The sequence below is a fragment of the Mesoplodon mirus genome (genome assembly GCF_964341445.2).
Source record: "Mesoplodon mirus genome assembly, chromosome: 11".
In the NCBI taxonomy this organism is placed as follows: domain Eukaryota; kingdom Metazoa; phylum Chordata; class Mammalia; order Artiodactyla; family Ziphiidae; genus Mesoplodon; species Mesoplodon mirus.
Window position 1 is genome coordinate 50,612,521 of NC_138987.1, and position 23,099 is coordinate 50,635,619.

Sequence of the window (23,099 nt, forward strand, 5' to 3'; positions counted from 1 at the left end):
TACAAATGAGGAATCTACAATATAAACAGATTACAGAACTCACATAAACAGTTAATCATTGATAAAGCTGAAAATGAAAACAAGTAAAACTAACTAAATAGTTCATATCATAATAAAGGTAGTTTAAATTTGCCTATCAAAAAGCAAAAGTTTTATAGAATTGGGTTAGTAAAATCCAGCCCAATGTAACTAATAAGTAGCACATCTAAGATTTTTAAAAAATTTTTTTTTTTTATTTAGTTATTTAGGGTTGTGTTGGTCTTCATTTCTGTGCGAGGGCTTTCTCTAGTTGTGGCAAGTGGGGGCCAACTCTTCATGGCGGTGTGCGGGCCTCTCACTATCGTGGCCTCTCCTGTTGCGGAGCACAGGCTCCAGACGTGCAGGCTCAGTAGTTGTGGCTCACGGGCCTAATTGCTCCTGGCATGTGGGATCCTCCCAGACCAGGGCTCGAACCCGTGTCCCCTGCATTAGCAGGCAGACTCTCAACCACTGCACACCAGCACATCTAAGATTTAAATCCTGGGGATCTGGCTCCAGAGTCAGGGGTTTTAACCACTAAAACATACTGCTTGACAATGAAGGTTAAAGGAAAAAAGAAAGAAAACCATAATTTAACAACAAATACAGTGTTATCAGTACAGATCTCAAGAGTTTAATCTCTATAGCAAATGAAATAATGATAAGAATATTCTAGAGAACTCTGTCAAAATCATTGAATAATTTAGAAGAAATCTAATTTTATAGTTCAACACACAACAGTATGAATCTATTTTGTCACTATAAGTGACAAAAGTGGAAAAAATTAAATACAACGTATTTTTATATAGCTTAAAAGCTAAAAGATATATACTTTAAGAAATATCTATGGATGTAATAATACTATATTAAAAGCAAAGCAATGATAAACATGACATTCAGAATGATGCCTCAAGTGAGGGGAGGTAGGTGGGTGAATGAGAGGGTGGGTGACAGCGGAACTGTGTGGCCACATATAAGTTGTTGTCCAAGTCCTATATTTTGTATTGGTCCATATCTTCATGACTTGCATTATATTATTAACAAGTTCTTAACAAACAGTAATTCACAAAACTAACTGCCATTAAAATAATAGGACAGCTCTCATCACTATCATACAGTATTGTTTTGGTAATGCTAAAGCAGTAAGACAATAAAATGAAATATACAGAATGAATATTAGGGAGAAAGTTTTCTTCACTACTGTTTTGATTTGATTTTGCAAATATAATTTTGCAAAGACAAATGGCTTTGGTAACTAAAAAAACCAAGAGACGCAATTTAAAACTTTTAAAACCAAGAATCCTCAGCACAGGAATAATTCAACAACAGAATGTTATGCAGCTGTGAAAAAAAAAGAATGAGGTCTATGTGTTTTTACAAGGAAGGATGTTCATGATGCATTTTTAAGTAAAAAGTGTAAGTGGCAGAACAATATGAATAGTATGTTCTCATTTTTGTGAAAACAAACTTTCACAAAATATTGATATATACTCATAAAATTTTATAAAATAAGACAAAAAGATATGGAAGTATATACCTCAAACTTTTAGCACTGGTCATATGGATAGGTGTGACTGAACAACTATTAAATTCTTTCATTAAATCTCAGTGCCCTTTAAATCATTACAATGAATTTGTTTACTGTTTATTTTAATTATAATATTATTTTTTAAAACAGTATCTATAACTATTTTATAGGCTAAATGTTTTATATCATTACCTTTTTTTCTGATATTTATACTTAAGCAGTATAACAAATAATGATAATGTAACCTTTCCAAATACCCTAAATAAATGGGCATTATTCAAAACTCATTTGCCAATTCAATTACATCATTTCTATGCAATGCTCGTCTTTCTATGTTCCATTGACTCAAATGATTAAACAACATCTTGTCTTTTATTAATAACAAGTGTATTGTGACCCAAAACTAATTTAGACCAAACCACCACATCTCAAACATCATGCAACAATGATAATCTACTTACTAGAACATAAAATACTTAAAATTACATCAGTGAATATAACCCTTAAAACAGCATAGTGTATTCTAGAATGCAAGGAGATTAAGTTATAATCTATAAGAATATAAACTACTCAAAAAATTGTCAAACAATAATGAAATTAGAAGCCCGTAATTTGACTTGAATGTCTTACTGGCACCTCATACTCAAAATATACAAAAATGAGGTAATTTTCTTTTCCCATTCTCGGTTTCCCCATTTGTATTAATGTGAGCAATAACTTCCAAATACTATACTGACACTAAACTGTACACCACCATTGCGCTCTTTCTATCCTTCCTTTACCCTTTGCTTCTGGTCACCAAGTTTTGCCACTTCTCCTTCAGAATGCTCCCTGTATTGCTCCTGTTGGCAACAATACTGTTGCCTCTAACTTCATTCAGGTCCTTCTCACTTTAGAGCAACACTGTTGGAATCATAAATGCAAAATAAGAATCAAAGAGTCTCCAAACGGTCCCACCATCTTCAATCTCTTCTCCCTCCCATTCATCCTTCACTGGTATTCAAAAAGATTAATTTTTAGAAACATCTCTTTTATCTCACCCTTATTCAAGAAATTACAATGGATCCTCATTGCCCATAAGATGAAGTCCAAGCCCCTCCCCATCTGCCCACCACTAAACACAGTCATCCCCACTACCATCAAGCTATACCCTCCCTAAAGCCTGGGAACACTGCTGGGTAATGTGTTCTGCCCTTTGTATGTGCTCAACAAATGTTCATGGAAAGAAGGGGAAAGGATTAGGAGAAAGAAAATGAGGATGATAGAAAGTTGGGGGTGAGATGGAGAAAAGGAAGACAGAAGGAGAGAGACAGAAGAAAGGAATACACTGAGGAACAAGACAAAAGAGCTATCAGACCAGAACATCAGAGAAGGGGGAATACTAATCATGATGTGCAGCAGCAATTCAAAGACAAGAGAGATTGCCTTTGACTTTCCTAATATCAAGTACAACATTCACTCCAGTCTCTGTACTGAGGCTGGAATTGATACTCATGCTCTGTATTTGACCAGATAAGTAAACAGATTTTATACTTCTCCAATAGCAACTAACCATCCATTTTAAAAATGATGGCATGAAATCAAATGAAGTTTATTCTAGACCACCAACATTTCAAATTACCTGTTAAAATACCCAGTAGCACTCCCAGCTCAAAGAACTGGATGTGCCTTGAAATAAAGGATGATCATAGCAGGTATACTGTGAAATCTAAATTATATTTTCTCATGGTTTAAACTGTTTTCTGGATCTATTAAATGTCCTATGTTGCAACTCTATTGAGTTTTCTTATTAATACTACTGGCAGCAATAATGGCAAACATAATACTCAGTGACTGCTTACAATGTACCAGGTACTTGTACATTTCACATAAATTATCTCTAATTATTAACAATAACTTTATAAGGTAAGTATTGTGATTATCTTCACTTTATAAATGAAGAAAGTGAGGAACAGGAGGGTCAAGTAAACTGCCCATGCTAAGATAGCTTATAAATATAATTCCAGAACATATTTTTAATAGTAATATTCCATAACATAAAAACTTATACAAATCTATATCTCTCTGATTTGTCAGTATTAGAAATCTCAACCACTATTATAGAATTATGGCACTTAGATTATGAATTTTTTTTCTTTTTCTGTATGCGGGCCTCTCACTGTTGTGGCCTCTCCCGTTGCGGAGCACAGGCTCCAGACGCACAGGCTCAGCGGCCATGGCTCACGAGCCCAGCCGCTCTGCGGCATGTGGGATCTTCCCGGACCAGGGCATGAACCCGTGTCCCCTGCATCGGCAGGCAGACTCTCAACCACTGCGCCACCAGGGAAGCCCAGATTATGAAATATTTTATAGTGCTTTATTTAAAAGCAGTTCACAAGTTAATAATTAGAACTCCACCTACTAGTAATAAATATGCAGAAGATTACGGACTTGCCTGTGGCCAGCTGAAACCTGAAATATAAAAGAATCATTATGTCATTAGTCCTCATTGCATCCCTGAATCAGTTACTATTACAGTACACTTTTTAAAACAGAGATGTGACACAAGTTACATAAAATTTCAACAGCCACCAACTAAATAAGTGGTATAACAAAGAGACGAATTCATATTTCCTCAATATCAATTATTACATCTGAATTCCACATCACATGACTCTTCTAAAAGTCATATGTGGGTAATATATGCAGAATGTTAAGAATTTAGTAACCAAGGTCATAATGGAAAATCCTGCCTCCTACAAAATTAAAAGAGGAACTAGCTAGTCATAATGAAAATACGGGGTCTAGACTTCTTTGCATTACAGAATCATAGAGTTGAGCCAAGATTTGGATATAAAGGGATTTAGCTCGACCTTGCATAGACTTGAGACAGACCTGGTACTGTCATTTTACTCTACTGGCCCTCAGAAAGAAGAAAAGAGGGCTCTGGAAACCCCCAAATTACTCACATTAATCCTATATCCAGCAAGAAATTCTAGTTCCTTCTGCTATGTGTGCTGACAGGGTAAAGGGCACACTGGTCAAATATTACAGAGTAAATACCCTTTCTTCTTCCATATTCTCAAGAAGTCAACCCTAGGGGCTTACTCTAAAGGTGTAGAAGACAATTTCCCCTAACAAGCTAATCAAGGATTCTTGCATAGATCAAGAGCTGAGGGACGTTCCTGGTAGTCTAGTGGCTAAGACTCGGGGCTCCCAATGCAGGGGGCTCAGGTTCAATCCCTGGTCAGGGAATTAGATCCTACATGCTGCAACTAAAAGTTCGCATGCCACAGCTAAAGATCCTGTGCATGCTGCAACTAAAGATCCCGCATGCTGCAACTAAGACCTGGTGCAGTCAAATAAATAATTTTTTTTAAAGAGTTGAAAACAGGCACAGATTCATTCATAAATTCAAAACCTTTAAGTTTTTTTTTAATGGAAAGGAATACATACCAGATGTCTCTTTTCAGCTTTTGGCATCCCAACCTCTACACTTGATGGTTATAAAAGAGGAACACTTGTATTGCCCTTTGCATTTTGTGCCTTTTTGCATCTTCAAATCCTATCCCTTATCAGAAATTCTAAGCAAAGTGAGACTAAGACAAACTAACCAACCAACACAAATATCAGAAGAATTTAGATGGACAATTACATATATAACAATGTGATATTCCAAACTCCTACTCCATTACTGCTTGAAAAGGTGTTTGAAAATCTTATCAATGAGTTAAATTTATACCCTAGGAATTGAACATGTAAGTGAAATGTATCATTTCATTCTTTAAAGAAAAATTAGTTATTCAGAATTCATGCTGAACACTACATATCACATTGATATGTAGTGAGTTTATTTTGCAAGGGTGCATGGCTGCTAAAATTAGAATATAGCATAACACTATTAAAATGGACCAGTACGGAATTCTACCTTATCAATCTTATCTTCTTGTTTTCAGATGAGCCTTCAGTGCAAGCCACTCCTAAACCATATCCACTTACTATTATTTAACAGTAGATAACATAACTCCCTCTGTTTTTCAAACTTCGAATGCGTTGCTCCTAGAGCTCAGTTTTCCCACATTATCTGACAATCTGGTTCATGTGGAATCATTGCAGAACTTCCTTGAGGTAGTTTTAAGTACTAACTAAGCATTCTAAAACACCTCCCAAAGTGCAAAATTAGTTCAAAGTAGGCACTTATATAAGCATTATGCCCTATTTGCTCTATCAATTCAAATATTGATATAATACTATTTTCTACACTATTACTAAGTAACTCATTAAAATCCTAGATGAGCACTTCCTTTTGTGTTATTAACTATAATTTATGTCTTGGATACTTTTGGAAAATAAAGTTATAACTCATAAAAATCTAAAATGTAATCTAAGGTTATACTTAAACTCATTCTTTATTCCAATGCTACTCTAGTCATTACAATTTATTTCTTAAACTATATATCTACTTCTCCTGACTCTAAAATTCCTGAAACAGCTTTGACTGAAAATAGAATTCTTATACAAAATATTCTTTGAACCTTTAATATTTGCTTGAAAGATTTTTTAAAATAAGAAATATTAAAGGTGTTTTCCAAAGTAAATATAACACTGAAAAACTCAGAGATATAATTAAAAGATAGTCATTAAATGAATATAAAATGTTAAAAATTAAAATTTTATGTGATATCTTAATAGATATTATGGAATCAGTTTTTATTCACATTGCTTTTGTAAAAGCTTCTATTAAGTCCAGTATTTTTAGTTTTTGACAAAAGTGGGAAAAAATCCAACTTTGAAATTAGATAGATTGAACTCATATTTTCAAGCAGGTATTTTATTTTATGCTACTCCTCAGAATTTAACAAATCACCACTTTCTGAAAGAATGTTCCCATCAATCTTACACAAGGAAGTGACTGTAACATCCAGGTAAATTTGTATTTATGCAAAAGAAGTTGCAAACTGCAGCCTGACAGATCAGAGTGGGAAGGGAGTTTTTCTGTTCAGTTTTCTGACTCTCTTCCAAGGAAGAAAAGTCCAAGGAAGAAGCCTTCTTGGGGTAGATCCAGAGATCTGGATGTTCTCCATATGAAACAGTGTATCTGTCACTGACCTGGCCATTGGCCCAACTTTCACTCTGGCCGTAATGATCTTCACAAATAGTGGAACACAGGCTTAGCTCAGCCAAGAACATGGCCCATCCTTGTGCGGTTTTCCCCTACATTTGTACTCAATGTGAGAGCAGCCCAGTCTCATGTCTCAATGTCTTTAAGCAGGGTTGTTTTTGAATGCTGCAATTCTGAATTGGATTTTAATTGCAAATAATTAGAATCTTGCACCCTCTTCATGAGGAAAGCATAATGGGACTCAACAGTAGCAAGCCAAAGATAAAAATTTACTTCACTAAGCATTTGTAGTTAAGTCATGTGTTTGGTAGACCAAAAGAAAACTGTAAAATGAGCTATCTGGCTGATTAGTAATCTAATACTTTAGATAGAAAATTTTACATTTATTGCTCTCCACAAACCTATTGACTTACTGACTTCTCTCCTTTACCTGCTGAGTAAATCTAAAAGAATATCAAGTGTATAAAACAAAAATGATTATACAGCTCATATTCCATGGTCTATCATTTTAATAATTCTTTTCAATAGGCCCTCATATTCCTTGCTCTTTTCTATGCAAAAATGGAAAAATTACAAACCATATTCATTCATGAACATAGATGTAGAAAGTCTAAAGAAAATACTAGCAAACCTAGTCTGATAAGAACCCAAGCCAGACTTGCCATTTGAGAATCAAATAACTGAACAAAGGGGGAAAATATGATCACCTTGGTACATGCAGCATAAAATGTTTCGATAAAATTCAATATCCATTCATAATAAAAGTTCTGAATAAAGCAGGTGTTCAGGGGAACTTTCTTAATCAAATAAAAATTGATTTTTCTTCCTAAGAAAAACATACATTTTGTTGTAAACATTGTACACATCAGAACAGGTCAAAAGCTTTCATTCCAAAACTGGTGATGAGGCAAGGATTTTCATCATTGCCATTTCCATTCAACATTGTTCTAGAAATCCTAGCCAGTGCATTAAGGCAAGAAAAGAAATAAAATGTTGAAATAATCTTTCAAAGGAAGAAATAAAACTGTCTTATATGACTGTTCATGTACAAACCCCAAAAGTATGAACAGATAAACTATTAGAATATATGAGCACAGTTGTTAAATATAAGATCAATATAGGGACTTCCCCAGTGGTACAGTGGTTAAGAATCCACCTGTCAATGCAGGGGACAAGGGTCCGAGCCCTGGTCCAGGAAGATCCCTCATGCCGCGGAGCAACTAAGCCTGTGTACCACAACTACTGAGCCTGTGCTCCAGAGCCTATGAGCCACAATTACTGAACCCATGTGCCACAACTACTGAAGCCTGCATGCCTAGAGCCCATGCTCTGCAACAAGAGAAGCCACTGCAATGAGAAGCCCACGCACCACAATGAACAGCAGCCCCTGCTTGCCGCAACTAGAGAAACCCCACACGCAGCAATAAAGACCCAATGCAGCCAAAAATAAAATAAATTTTAAAAATAAAAAAATAAAGATCAATATAAAGTTTGCCTGCATTTTTATGTACAATAATTAGAAGATGAAATTTTTAAAATTATACCATTTACAATAGTGTCAAAACTGACCAAATACCCAGAAAGAAAACAAAGATACAAGACCTCTACAAAGAAATCTATAAAATATTAAATGGGAAATTAAGCAAGAATATATGGATATGCCATACTGATGGATTAGAAGACGATATTAGAAAGATGTCACTGCTCCAAATTGATCTATTGATGCAATTAAATCCAATCAAAATCCCTTTTTTTCCTTTTGTGGAAACCAACAAGTTGATTCTAAAATACATATATGGAAATGTAAAGGGTCATTTACATATATCAAGGACTTGTCCTACCACATTTCAAGACTTATAATAGAGCTATAATATTTTTAGGACTATTTTTAGCAACATTGTTTTTGTTGTTGGCACAACAACAGATATATAGACCAATGGAAGAAAAAATACTATGCAAAACAGATGGACATATAAGGACACTTTTCAGAATAAATGTTATGCTAAATGTTTTCAATTTCTATGAAACACCTCAATTAACTTTTACACAAAATAAACTTATTTACACTGCTTTTGGTAGTTTTATTAAGTCCACTATTTCTGGATTTTGACAAAAGGAATAAGTCAAAGTTTGAAACTGATAGATTGACCTCCTAGTTTCAAAGATTTATTTTATTTTATTTTATTTTATGCTACATTCCAAAGTTTAATATATCATCTTTTCTATGAAGGTTTTCACCATTGACAGGATTAGTCCTCAACAAGGAAAGCCTAAAGATAGTTCATCTAAGTCTCCTTAATAATACCTTAATTTTATGAGTTTTATTCCTGAAAATATTCTGGAACCCATTTCAGTCAGCACAACAGTTAGGGTCACCAATCATCTCTACTTTGCAAAATCCAATAATCAGTTCTAAATCTTCATGTTCTTTGAATTGTCAGCATCATTTAGCTAATTTATCAGTCCTACTTTTTGAAAATTTTTTTCACTTGGCTTTGGGGCACACATTCCTCAGCGTTCTCTTTAATTATCACCCTGGCCTCTACTTTTCAGTCTTCCTAGTTTTCTCCTCATCTCCCCAACTGCTAAAAATCGACATGCCCCATAGCACAGTCCTCGGATGTTTTCTCTTCTCTATCTAATCCATTCCTTATGCAATTTCACACAAACTTATCTTTAAATATCATTTATGGTATGACTCCCAAATTATTATCCCAAGCTCAGACTCCCCTACTGAGCTCCCAACTCATCTTTTCTATTGACTACCTGACTATTCTCCCTTTGGATACCTAATTGGCACCTTAAATTCAAAATATCTAAAACCTAATTCCTGTTATTCCCTCCTAACCTGTGGTTCCCTCAGACTTACCCATCTTAGCAAGTGACAACTCCATCCTTCCATTTGTTCAGGCAAAACAAACATAAAACTTAGAATTATCTGTGACAATTTTTAGTGTCAACCCTCACCCTCAACCCACCTATCAGCTTGACAATTAAAACGTACAGAGCGAGACCTTCAGCATGGCGGACGAGTGAGACGTGGAGATCACCCTCCTCCCCACAAATACATCAGAAATACAGCTACATGAGGAACAACTCCTACAGAACACCTACTGAACGCTGGCAGAAGACCTCAGACATCCCAAAAGGCAAGAAACTCCCAACGTACCTGGGTAGGGCAAAAGAAAAAAGGATAGGGACGGGACCTGCACCAGTGGGAGGGAGCCGTGAAGGAGGAAAAGTTTCCACACACTGGGAAGCCCCTTCAGTGGTGGAGACAGGGGGTTGTGGGCAGGGGGAAGCTTCAGAGCCACAGAGGAGAGCGCAGCAACAGGGGTGCAGAGGGCAAAGCGGAGAGATTCCCGCACAGAGAATCGCTGCCGACCAGCACTCACCAGCCCCAGAGGCTTGTCTGCTCACCCGCCAGGATGGCCGGGGGCTGGGAGCTGAGGCTCAGGCTTCAGTCGGATCGCAGGGAGAGGACTGGCAGCGTGAACACAGCCTGAAGGGGTTAGTGCGCCAAGGCTAGCCGGGAGGGAGTCCGAGAAAAAGTCTTGAGCTGCGGAAGAGGCAAGAGATTTTTTCTTCCCTCTTTGTTTCCTGGTGTGCGAGGAGAGGGGATGAAGAGCGCCGCCAAAAGAGCTCCAGAGACGGGCGCGAGCCGCGGGTATCAGCGCGGACCCCAGAGATGGGCGTGGGACGCTAAGGCTTCCACTGCAGCCACCAAGAAGCCTGTGAGCAAGTACAGGTCACTATCCACACCTCTCCTCCCGGGAGCCTGTGCAGCCCGCCACTGCCAGGATCCCGTGATCCAGGAGAACACACAGTGCGCCTCAGGCTCTTGCAACGTCATGCCGGCCTCTGCCGCTGCAGGGCTGCCCCGCATTCCGTACCCCTCCCGCACCCTGGCCTGAGTGAGCCAGAGCCCCCTAATCAGCTGCTGCTTTAACCCCATCCTGTCTGAGAGGGGGAACAGATGCCCTCAGGCGACCTACACGCAGAGGAGGGACCAAATCCAAAGCGGCACCCCAGGAGCTGTGTGAACTAGAAGGGAAAGGGAAATCTCTCCCAGCAGCCTCAGGAGCAGCGGATTAAATCTCCACAACCAACTTGATGTACCCTGCATCTGTGGAATACCTGAATAGACACTGAATCATCCCAAATTAAGGCGGTGGAATTTGGGAGCAACAATATATATATATATATTTTTTTTTTTTTTTCCTTTTTCTTTTTGTGAGTGTGTATGTGTATGCTTCCTTCTGTGATTTTGTCTGTATAGCTTTGCTTTTACCATGTGTCCTAGGGTTCTCTCTGTCCATTTTATTTATTTTTTTTAGTATAGTTTTTAGCACTTGTTATCATTGCTGGATTTATTTTTTGGTATGGTTGGTCTCTTCTTACTTTTTTTTTCTTTTTTTTTACTTTTTACTTTTTTTATTTTTAATAATTAATTTTTATTTTAATAACTTTTTTTCTCTTTCTTTTTTCTCCCTTTTATTCTGAGCAGTGTGGATGACAGGGTCTTGGTGCTACAGCCAGATGTCAGGCCTGTGCCTCTGAGGTTGGGAAAGCCGAGTTCAGGACATTGGTCCACCAGAGACTTCCTGGCTCCACATAATATCAAACAGTGAAAATCACCCAGATATCTCCATCTCAACACCAAGACCCTGCTCCAGTCAACGACCATCAAGCTACAATGATGAACACTAGCAAGCACTGACACACAACTAGCAAGAAAGGAACACAACCCAACCCATTAGCACAAAGGCTGCCTAAAATCATAATAAGGTCACAGACCCAACAAAACACACCACTGGATGCAGAACTGCCCGCCACAAAGACAAGATCCAGCCCTATCCACCAGAACACATGCACTAGTCCCCTCCACCAAGAAACCTACACAACCCAATGAACCAACCTTAGCCACTGGGGGCAGACACCAAAAACAACGGGAACTACAAACCAGCAGCCTGTGAAAAGGAGACCCCAAACACAGTATGTTAAGCAAAATGAGAAGACAGAGAAACACACAGCAGATGAAGGAGCAAGGTAAAAACCCACCAGACCAAACAAATGAAGAGGAAATAGGCCGTCTACCTGAAAAAGAATTCAGAGTAATGATAGTAAAGATGTTCCAAAATTTTGGAAACAGAATGGAGAAAATACAAGAAACGTTTAACAAGGACCTAGAAGAACTAAAGAGCAAACAAACAATGATGAACAACACAGTAAATGAAACTAAAAACTCTCTAGAAGGAATCAAGAGCAGAATAACTGAGGTAAAAAACAGATAAGTGACCTGGAAGAAAAAATAGTGGAAATAACTGCTGCAGAGCAAAATAAAGATAAAAGAAAGAAAAGAATTGAGGACAGTCTCAGAGAGTTCTGGGACAATATTAAACACACCAACATTCGAAACATAGGGGTCCCAGAAGAGAAAAAGAAAGAGACTAAGAAAATAGTTGATGAAATTAGAGTTGAAAACTTCCCTAATATGGGAAAGGAAATAGTTAATGAAGTCTGGGAAGTGCAGAGAGCCTCATACAAGATAAATCCAAGGAGAAAAATGCCAAGACACATATTAATTGAACTATCAAAAATTAAATAGAAAGAAAAAATATTAAAAGCAGCAAGGGACAAACAACAAATAACATTCAAGGGAATTCCCATAAGGTTAACACCTGATCTTCCAGAAGCAACTCTGCAAGCCAGAAGGGCATGGCAGGACATATTTAAAGGAATGAAAGGGAAAAACCTACACCCAAGATTACTCTACCCAGCAAGGACCTCATTCAGATTCGACGGAGAAATTAAAACCTTTACAGACAAGCAAAAGCTAAGAGAATTCAGCACCACCAAACCAGCTCTACAACAAATGCTAAAGGAACTTCTCTAGGCAAGAAACACAAGAGAAGGAAAACACCTACATTAACAAACCCAAAACAATTAAGAAAATAGTAATAAGAACATACATATCAATAATTACCTTAAATGTAAATGGATTAAATGTGCCAACCAAAAGACATAGACTGGCTGAATGGATACAAACACAATACCCGTATATATGCTGTCTACAAGAGACCCACTTCAGATATAGGGACACATACAGACTGAAAGTGAGGGGATGAAAAAAGATATTCCATGCAAAAGGAAATCAAAAGAAACCTGGAGTAGCAATTCTCATATCTGACAAAAATAAACTTTAAAACAAAGAAAGTTACAAGAGAAAAAGAAGGACACTACATAATGATAAAGGGATCAATCCAAGAAGAAGATATAACAATTGTAAATATTTATGCACCCAACATAGGAGCACCTCAATACATAAGGCAAATGCTAACAGCCATAAAAGGGGAAATTGACAGTAACACAATCAAAGTAGGGGACTTTTAACACGCCACTTTCACCAATGGACAGATCATCCAAAATGAAAATAAATAAGGAAACACAAGCTTTAAATGATACATTAAACAAGATGGACTTAATTGATATTTATAGGACACTCCATCCCAAAACAACAGAAGACACTTTCTTCTCAAGTGCTCATGGAACATTCTCCAGGATAGATCATATCTTGGGTCACAAATCAAGCCTTCATAAATTTAAGAAAATTGAAATTGTATCAAGTAACTTTTCTGACCACAATGCTATGAGACTGAATATCAATTACAGGAAAAAAATCTTTAAAAAATACAAACACATGGAGGCTAAACAATACACTATTTCATAACCAAGAGATCACTGAAGAAATCAAAGAGGAAATCAAAAAATACCTAGAAACAAGTGACAATCAAAACACGATGACCCAAAACCTATGGGATGCAGCAAAAGCAGTTCTAAGAGGGAAGTTTATAGCAACACAATCCTACCTTAGGAAACAAGAAACATCTCAAATAAACAACCTAAACTTACACCTAAAGCAATTAGAGAAAGAAGAACAAAAAACCCCAAAAGTTAGCAGAAGGAATAAAGTTATAAAGATCAGATCAAAAATAAATGAAAAAGAAATGAAGGAAACAATAGCAAAGATCAATAAAACTAAAAGCTGGTTCTTTGAGAGGATAAACAAAGTTGATAAACCATTAGCTAGACTCATCAAGAAAGAAAGGGGAAGACTCAAATCAATAGAATTAGAAAAGAAAAAGGAGAAGTAACAACTGACACGGCAGAAACAAAAAGGATCATGAGAGAGTACTACAAGCAACTCTATGCCAATAAAATGGACAACCTGGAAGAAATGGACAAATTCTTAGAAAAGCACAACCTTCTGAGACTGAACCAGGAAGAAATAGAAAATATAAACAGACCAATCACATGCACTGAAATTGAAACTGTGATTAAAAATCTTCCAACAAACAAAAGCCCAGGACCAGATGGTTTCACAGGCAAATTCTATGAAACATTTACAGAAAGGCTAACACCTATCTTTCTCAAACTCTTCCAAAATATAGCAGAGGGAGGCACAATCCCAACCTTGTTCTACAAGGCCACCCTGATACCAAAACCAGACAAAGATGTCACAAAGAAAGAAAACTACAGGCCAATATCACTGATGAACATAGATGCAAAAATCCTCAACAAAATACTAGCAAACAGAATCCAACAGCACATTAAAAGGATCATACACCATGATCAAGTGGGGTTTATTCCAGGAATGCAAGGATTCTTCAATATACACAAATCAATCATTGTGATACACCATAATAACAAACTGAAGAATAAAAACCATATGATCATCTCAATAGATGGAGAAAAAGCTTTCGACAAAATTCAACACCATTTATGACAAAAACCCTCCAGAAAGTAGACATAGAGGGAAGTTACCTCAACATAATAAAGGCCATATATGACAAAGCCACAGCCAACATTGTCCTCAATGGTGAAAAACTGAAACCATTTCCACTAAGATCAGGAACAGGACAAGGCTGCCCACTCTCACAACCATTATTCAACATAGTTTCGAAGTTTTAGCTATAGCAGTCAGAGAAGAAAAAGAAATAAAAGGAATACAAATTGGAAAAGAAGAAGTAAAAGTGTCACTGTTTGCAGATGACATGATACTATACATAGAGAATCCTAAAGATGCTACCAGAAAACTACTAGAGTTAATCAATGAATTTGGTAAAGTAGCAGGATACAAAATTAATGCACAGAAATCTCTTGCATTCCTATACACTAATGATGCAATATCTGAAAGAGAAATTAAGGAAACACTCCCATTTACCACTGCAACAAAAAGAATAAAATACCTAGGAATAAACCTACCTAAGGAGACAAAAGACCTATATGCAGAAAACTATAAGACACTGATGAAAGAAATTAAAGATGATACCAATGGAGAGATATACCATGTTCTTGGATTGGAAGAATCAACATTGTGAAAATGGCTATACTACCCCAAAGCAATCTACAGATTCAATGTAATCCCTATCAAACTACTACTGGCATTTTTCACAGAACTAGAACAAAAAATTCCACAATTTGTATGGAAACACAAGCGACCCCAAATAGCCAAAGCAATCTTGAGAAAGAAAAACAGAGCTGGAGGAATCAGGCTCCCTGACTTCAGAGTATACTACAAAACTACAGTAATCTAGACAGTATGGTATTGGCACAAAAACAGAAATATAGATCAATCACACAGGATAGAAAGCCCAGAGATAAACCAATGCACATATGGTCAACTCATCTATGACAAAGGAGGCAGGAATATACAATGGAGAAAAGACAGCCTCTTCAATAAGTGGTGCTGTGAAAACTGGACAGCTTCATGTAAAAGAATGAAATTAGAACACTCCCTAGCACCATACATAAAAATAAACTCAAAATGGATTAAAGACCTAAATGTATGGCCAGACACTATCAAACTCTTAGAGGAAAACAGGCAGAACACTCTATGACATAAATCACAGAAAGATCCTTTTTACACACCTCCTAGAGAAATGGAAATAAAAACAAAAATAAACAAATGGGACCTAATGAAACTTAAAAGCTTTTGCATGGCAAAGGAAACCATAAACAAGATGAAAAGACAACCCTCAGAATGGGAGAAAATATTTGCAAATATGTAATCCCAATACAGAGAAATATGTAATCCCAATACAGAGAAAGGAAGATTTTTAAAAACTGTTTAATTCTAAAGAGTATGTACTTTTCGGGTAGTCCTTCCTGGAAGAACTATTGTTACCACAGTTAAAATATAGAGGATTTCAGTTACCTATCGTGATATATACATTTCAAAATACACCTGACAGACTGGATAAACATACCTTCTGGTTCTTAGCATATTGTTTCCCTTCCTCATTTGCCCATTTCACACAATTCACCCAATGTGGGAATCATTAACTTCACTATAAGTAAAACTAGATAATACAAGACTTCACAAATAAAATAGGACTCAAAGCTCTGGGAATTGCCACAGGCCTAATAATGCAACACAAAATAAGCATCAAGTATAGCAGACTAATTCTTCTCTTTGGAATTCATTCTTAAACACACGCACATTTCACAATTATGGCAAAGCAGAGCACACAACTGGTAAAACAGGTCAGCTAATAAAATAACCCTGTACGTGTGGAACAAACAATTATCAGAGCACCACAAGGTCTTCCCCTCACAGAAAACATGCATAAGTTGAGGATGATTATAGCTCAGAATTACTCTAAGGATAAGTGACATATGACTATGACGAGTGCTTTGAAAAGCATAGAACCATATATATGTATCTTCTATTCCATAGCATTCACAGTCTCAAAATCTTAATAGGTCAAATTTCACAGTTTAGGATATTTCCTTGGTTTGGGATGAAATTTAACTTAAGAACATTACTAGTACAATAAGACTGAAGAATAGCCACTTAGGAAAATAATACACTATTTTCATGCACTTTAGAATATTGATGAACAAATAAAGCAAAACAGGAAAACCTAAGTGGGTGAGGCAAATAATTGGTTATTCAAATATAAATCAGTCTTTTCTAGTTAATTGAATAAGGCTTTAAAAAGCAATACTTGTTAAGTTTTCACTATAGCATTTGCTTGATTTAGACATAAATTTGGACACCAAAAGAATAAAGGCTTCTTTTGGGGGTTCAGGCGAAGAGTGAGATAGAAGAGAGAATGGCTTCGGATTTAGATGTATTGAGTCTAAGATGTCACTGGGACATCCAAGAAAACATCAGCATCATGCAGTTGTAAACCTGAGATGTCATCTCAAAACAAGCTGAATATAAACATTTTTAAGTTCTCTAACATTTAAGTTAGTAGTTAAAATTAGAGAAGTACAAAAAATCACAGACTATATAAGAAATGGTGTAAACTGGTGGCCAAGAAGAGCACTTTTTAAAAATGCTTACCTTAGAAGATGGTAAAGTAGCAACAACCAGGAGCTAAAATGGGAAGAAAGGTAAGAAAGAAAAGCAGCAAAGATGGACACAAAGTGTGTCAGAGAAGCCAAAGTTGATCAAGAGTGAGAAATAATCTCCCCAAATGACGTAACAGTAAGCCTGAGAGAGATGACTGCTTTTGGCAAGTAAAAGCTCATAAGAGATCTTTGAGAGAGTAGTTTTTTTGTTTGTTTGTTTTTTGTTTTTGCAGTATGCGGGCCTCTCACTGTTGTGGCCTCTCCCGTTGCGGAGCACAGGCTCCGGACACGCAGGCTCAGCAGCCATAGCTCGCAGGCCCAGCCGCTCCGCGGCATGTGGGATCTTCCCGGACCGGGGCACGAACCCGTGTCCCCTGCATCGGCAGGCAGACTCTCAACTACTGCGCCACCAGGGAAGCCCTGAGAGCATAGTGTTAATAAAGGGTGGGCAAATGAGTGACATCTCTATAGTCATTTCTATAAATATTTAGAAGTTTGAGCCACCTCTTAAAAATACCATTAACAAGTTATTAGTTCAAAATATTGGCCATTGTCATGGCCATATTTACAATCCTCTCTTCCTAGATTAATGGTACCTCCTTCTCTACCCACAAATTTATAAAATGTTATAAATGTCAGGAATCTTAGAAATCATTAAAAGATTGCAAACTGGCAGCCAACGGGCCAAATTCAGCTCTCATGTTTCTATCTTTTTCCCCCACTTAAAAAAAATCTTAGATCTTCAGCTTCTCTGTAAGATACAAAGGATCTGGTCATAATGGTCCCACACTTCCAATGCACCTTTTGCAAGAAGCATGTCTATTCCACTGCCCTAAGGACACCTCAACGTCCTAATGACACCTCACTTCACTCATTTCTGGTAACTGCGTTCCTGTATCTGTGAGGTATCTAAGATAGAAACTCTTAAACTTGACTTAAATAGGAGCCATTAAATTCATCAGCCATTCACTACCTACTCTAGGTTAAGACCCAGAGAGGTTAAGGTCTCAAAGTCAGTTAGAGAGCCAAAAGTAGAACTCTGTTCCCTGACTCCCAGCTTACTAAGTGAACCGTGGCTTCTGCTGACACTAAAGATACCTCTGGGTTTCCCCAAACACATGCTGATTAATTATCTTTAAAGGAAAGGAAAATAATCTATAAATATAATTTTATTAAGAAGACAATTCTCAGACATTCACAGAAATATCCAAATTGATCACTCACAAAAAAAAAATCTTTATCATATCATCAAAATTGAAGGAAATGCTTTAAGGAAATCATCTTTAATTTATTCTTTATGTGCACTTTACTTGTTTGATACGTCTTTTGTTGACAAGATAGCTGCTTTCTTGGATTTGGTCTTTCTGCCTTCAGTCTTTTCTTATTCAAATCCAAAGTTAGCTTTAAAAATAATCTGCCAGCTGAGTAATACGTTATAAGATAGGATGTCTTTGTTTTGGAAGTTCTTCATTTCCCCAGGGCTTATGGAATAGCCTATAAGACCCTTGGAGCCCTTTCGGTCAGCCTGTGTGCCTTCACGGCCTCATCTTCCCTTACCTCCTACACTCTTCTTCACACACATCAGGACACTGAAGACACGAATATTATTCCCCCTTATCTGGAGGTCTGTCCTAACCAACTGCTGTAGTTTTTGTAACTGAGTTGGTATTAATCACAGGACCAAACTAACAGCCAAAGATGTTTATGTGTCCGCCACAGTCCAGCTTTCAACAAGCACACTGAAACCGTATTACAAACCTTCCAACCACAAACCACAAATTGTGATCAGTGTTTCACTTCCTGCCCAACAGGAGACACCCTGTGTAAAAACTTCCCATCACTGCAGAAACAAAGCCTTTGCCCGTGCTTTTCCCTCCCTCCTTCACCTCCTGACCAAGCTGGGTGCTTCTCCATGAGACCCAGGGGGGCATGTCCCCATCTCTTGGGGACTGTAAGTAATAAACTCTTCTCTCAAAGGCAGTTATCTCTATGTCTATCTTCTTAGCATACTTAACTAAAACAAATCCCGCAGATGTTTTAATATAAGCCCATCCTCCTTTTTTTTCTTAGAAAATACCGATAAATCCTTCACAGTGAAAATTAAATGGTTTAAATGTCACCTCCTTGGTGAAACCCAGGGCAATTTTTGTTGCTCAGCCGCTTGATCTGCTCCTAACACAGGTAGGGCAGCCTCTGCTCAGTTTTGCAATTTTTCTGTTTTTGTGCTCTTTTGTACCCACTGGGCTTGGAGAACCTAAATGAAGAGAAACACTCAAGTCTTACCCAGTTCCCTCCTTTATATATATTAAGGACTCAATGAATAAATTTGCAATGGGAGAAAGGGAGCAAGGCTCACCGGATCCCCTGAAGAACACAGACCAGCTCTGATCCGCCTTGGAGGATAAACAACAGCAGAACCACACTTAACAGAATCCAGAGGTTTATTTTCATTCCTGTCAGGCTTTTCAGGTCTTCCCTCTCCCTTGGGTTTTAATTTTGTTACTATGTGATTGTTTGTTCATTTCATGGGTTTTATGGGCTTGTTTTGCTATTTCCACTGGATTTTACTTAGACTAAGTCTGATGTCTACCTGGGAACCTGGCATCCACAAAGGCTTAGGTTTGGCTACCAAATATAATTCGTATGGCCTCAAGGCACATGGTGAAATCTGATGTTAAAAACAACTTAATCTAATTCATCAAGGCTGAAGTCACTATGAATTACAACATTTTAGGGTTGTAATGAATTAAAATCAATAGAAATATGGGGGGAAAATGACCTTTCCTTTTCCAATTAATCCTTTTGGTTCAAGCCCTAAATCTTTAGGCCTACCTATTTGAAGAATTCTCCTGAATGAAGGTTTACCTTTAGAATATGTAAGATTCTGCAAGTATTTCTGAACAACAATGTGTGAACTGGGGAAGAAGAAAAAAGCCTTTGATAACATTTTACTAATTACATTTATAACTCTCCATTTTTACTAACAAGATGATGATTAACAGGTAAGTATTTAGGCCACTAATTGATTGCCTTTTTTAGTGATTAAAAATATGCATGTTAACTATACCTAAAAATGTAAGTAATTTAAGAACTGAAAAGAATGATACTACTTTTAACATTTTAGTAGATAAATGTTGTGGGAAATAATATCATGATTAAAAGTAAATCCCATAGCTTTCTACTTGCTTGTTATTTGGAGCTTTATAATAAATCTAACTTAGTGTAAGTTTTTTGGTTTTTTAAACAAAAGGGCCTGGCTTTTCTTGAACCATTCTCTTTCTGATAATGAACACTGATTGTGAATGCAAAACCTTGCATATCATTATGTGAAACATTTATGCATTCAGAGTGTCTACTTGGTGGCTTTCTTCTTAAGAAGCTAAACAATTCATTAAACAAGCTGCTCCTGAATGGTAGATCAGAACAAGCATAAGCTGCCTTCTGTAGAATTCTATTGTGGAGCTGTACCCATTTGTGTTTTCTTTGAAGCCACAAAAATGAAACCCTTATGCTCATATTAAAAGCATAAGAAAGGCATCTATTGTGTCAATAGACTTAAAACACGGCCTTAGACACAGTGAGAACCACTCCAAAATGGCACTCTTATAATAGCAAAGGTTAAGAAGTGCATTCCCAGGGAAAACCTTCAAAGGCCTACATATCATTATATCCCAAAACAGATGGCATCGCAGTGTTTGGAACTATAGTTTATGGACACCTACAATCTCAAATAAATCCTTTCTAATCCCACTCTTTTGTCTAGATTTTGTACTTTGATGATAACTGCAGGTGCTTTTCTCCATTCTTCATAGAGTGACAGGGTGACAAAATGATACAGTGAAGATTCATGTACATATATGGACACAACTCTTAATACAACTTCTATGCAATGTACAAGTATTCTACTAGCAACAGACTTACACTTTATAGAAACTGGCAATTCCTAGATTGTAATCTATGATAAATCATTAGTCTGAATTTTATAGGAAATAATGAAAAAAAGCACTTCTCTCTCATATATTGCTGAAAATATAAACTGATAAAAACCACTTTGCAAAACAATGTGGAATTCTCTAGTATCTATGTGTATACTTTGGGAAAACTCAAACACAGGAGATAAGGACAAAAAAATTCACAGCAGCATTGTTTATAATAGCAAAAAAATGCAAATAACCCAAAAGCTCATCCACAGGAAAATGGATATGTGAACTGTGATATACTCAGCAATGAAAATGAACAGCTGCTACCTGTACCCACGTGGATGAACCTCAGAAACAATGCTAAGCAAAAAAGTCCCAGAAAACGATCTGCAATGCTTCCTTCATGCAAATTTAAAAGCATGCAAAATCGAGCAATATGTTATTGTTACTTAGGTTCAGGTTTTTTTTAATCATGTAAAATTTGGCTGAGAAAAATCATACTACTGTGACTAAAAGACTGAAATAAAAGTTTTCTGATTCTTTGCTACAAATCTCATATACAGTGGACCCTTGAACAACACGGGTTAGAATTGCACGGATCCACTTATGTGAGTTTTTTTCACTAAATTTTTACTACAGTACTACATGATCATGGTTGTTTGAATCCATGGATGGAGAACTGAATATAAGGAGGGCTGACTGTAAAGTTATACATGTATTTTCAATTGTGAGGGCGTCAGTGCCCCTATCCAACATGTTGTTCATGGGTCAACTCTACTGAACACATTTTTGGATTCAAATTTAGTCTACAACAAAATTGCCTACAGATAATTTCTAATGGATCCTTACAGGTCAAGAAAATTTATTTAAAATATCATATATATCAATATTTAAGGAAAATATGTAAATTCTAACCTGAAAAGGATTTAAATAGTATATTTTTACTGTAAAGAGTTTTACTTCATAGTTTACCTGAAACTTCACAAGGCTTGTGAGACTGCAGAAAATAGTTCCTCTTTAATTCCTGTCTGTATATAAGATGTGGCTTGTTATGATCATCTTCATGTTCACTCCCATCTGCCTTCATTATAGGTTCTAAGAAATATTCACCATCATGTGCTTTAAATGTTCCCATCTGGAAATAAAGAAAATAAAAATTAATTTTCTTCTGTCACTAAGCAGAGAAAGCACGCTGTGCCACAGGTTAAAATGAGAGCACAGAAACAAGACAGCCAGGAGTTCATTCACTAAATGCCATCAATTAAACATAATGTTTCTTTCCTGGCTCACTTCTCCCTCTTATGTATAAAGTCATGGAGACTGGATAATATTCCAATAAACCAAGGAGAAATGACAGGTATTCCAGGTATAAAGAATAGCATAGGGCTTCCCTGGTGGCGCAGTGGTTGAGGGTCCGCCTGCCGATGCAGGGGACACGGGTTCGTGCCCCGATCCGGGAAAATCCCACATGCCGCGGAGCGGCTGCGCCCGTGAGCCATGGCCGCTGGGCGTGCGCGTCCGGAGCCTGTGCTCCGCAACGGGAGAGGCCACAACAGTGAGAGGCCCGTGTACCGCAAAAAAAAAAAAAAAAAAAAAAAAAAAAAGAATAGCATAGGCAAAGGCATTAAAATAGCCAAAAGCTTAGCACATTCTAGAAGTAAGAAAGCCTCTTTCTTTGGCTTTGGTCTATGTAAGGTAATAGAGTGAGACAAGACTTAAAAGGAAGGCTGGGGTCAGATAAAAGATCTTGAATGTGACACTAGCAATTTAGAATTTGTAAGCAATGGGGAGCCATTGAAGAGTTTTCTCAAAGACCTGTCTCCTGAATTCCAGAATCCAATATCCAACTTGCTTTTTGACACTTCCTAGTAGCATTCTCAACCTCAACATGTCCAAAGACAAACTCTTTCTTTTCAGTCCAAACCTGCTATTTCTTCAATCCTCCCTCTTTCAGTAAATGGCAACAGTATTATTCAGATAGCTTAGGACAAAAATCCTTAGAGAGAAACCAAGGATGGGTCTCAAATCCCACAGTCAATTCACCTGCAAATGTAAATGGCTCAACTTTCAAGGTATAACTGAAATCCAACCACTTCTCCCAAATTTTATCACTATACCCATGATCTAACCTAACTTTCTCTCCTTTCTGAACTAAATCAATAGCCCTCTA

At 37.1% G+C, this 23,099-nt stretch overlaps 1 protein-coding gene across 3 annotated transcripts in view; it reads right to left on the minus strand.

Moving 5' to 3' along the window:
- Positions 1 to 23,099, minus strand: part of ADAMTS20 (ADAM metallopeptidase with thrombospondin type 1 motif 20) — a 188,927-nt gene that overhangs the window by 149,242 nt on the left and 16,586 nt on the right. For all 3 annotated transcript variants that reach the window (XM_082635388.1, XM_082635386.1, XM_082635387.1), the window contains exon 3: positions 21,902 to 22,064. In XM_082635388.1, the coding sequence (XP_082491514.1) occupies positions 21,902 to 22,064 (163 nt within the window). The remainder of the gene's footprint in view (positions 1 to 21,901; positions 22,065 to 23,099) is intronic.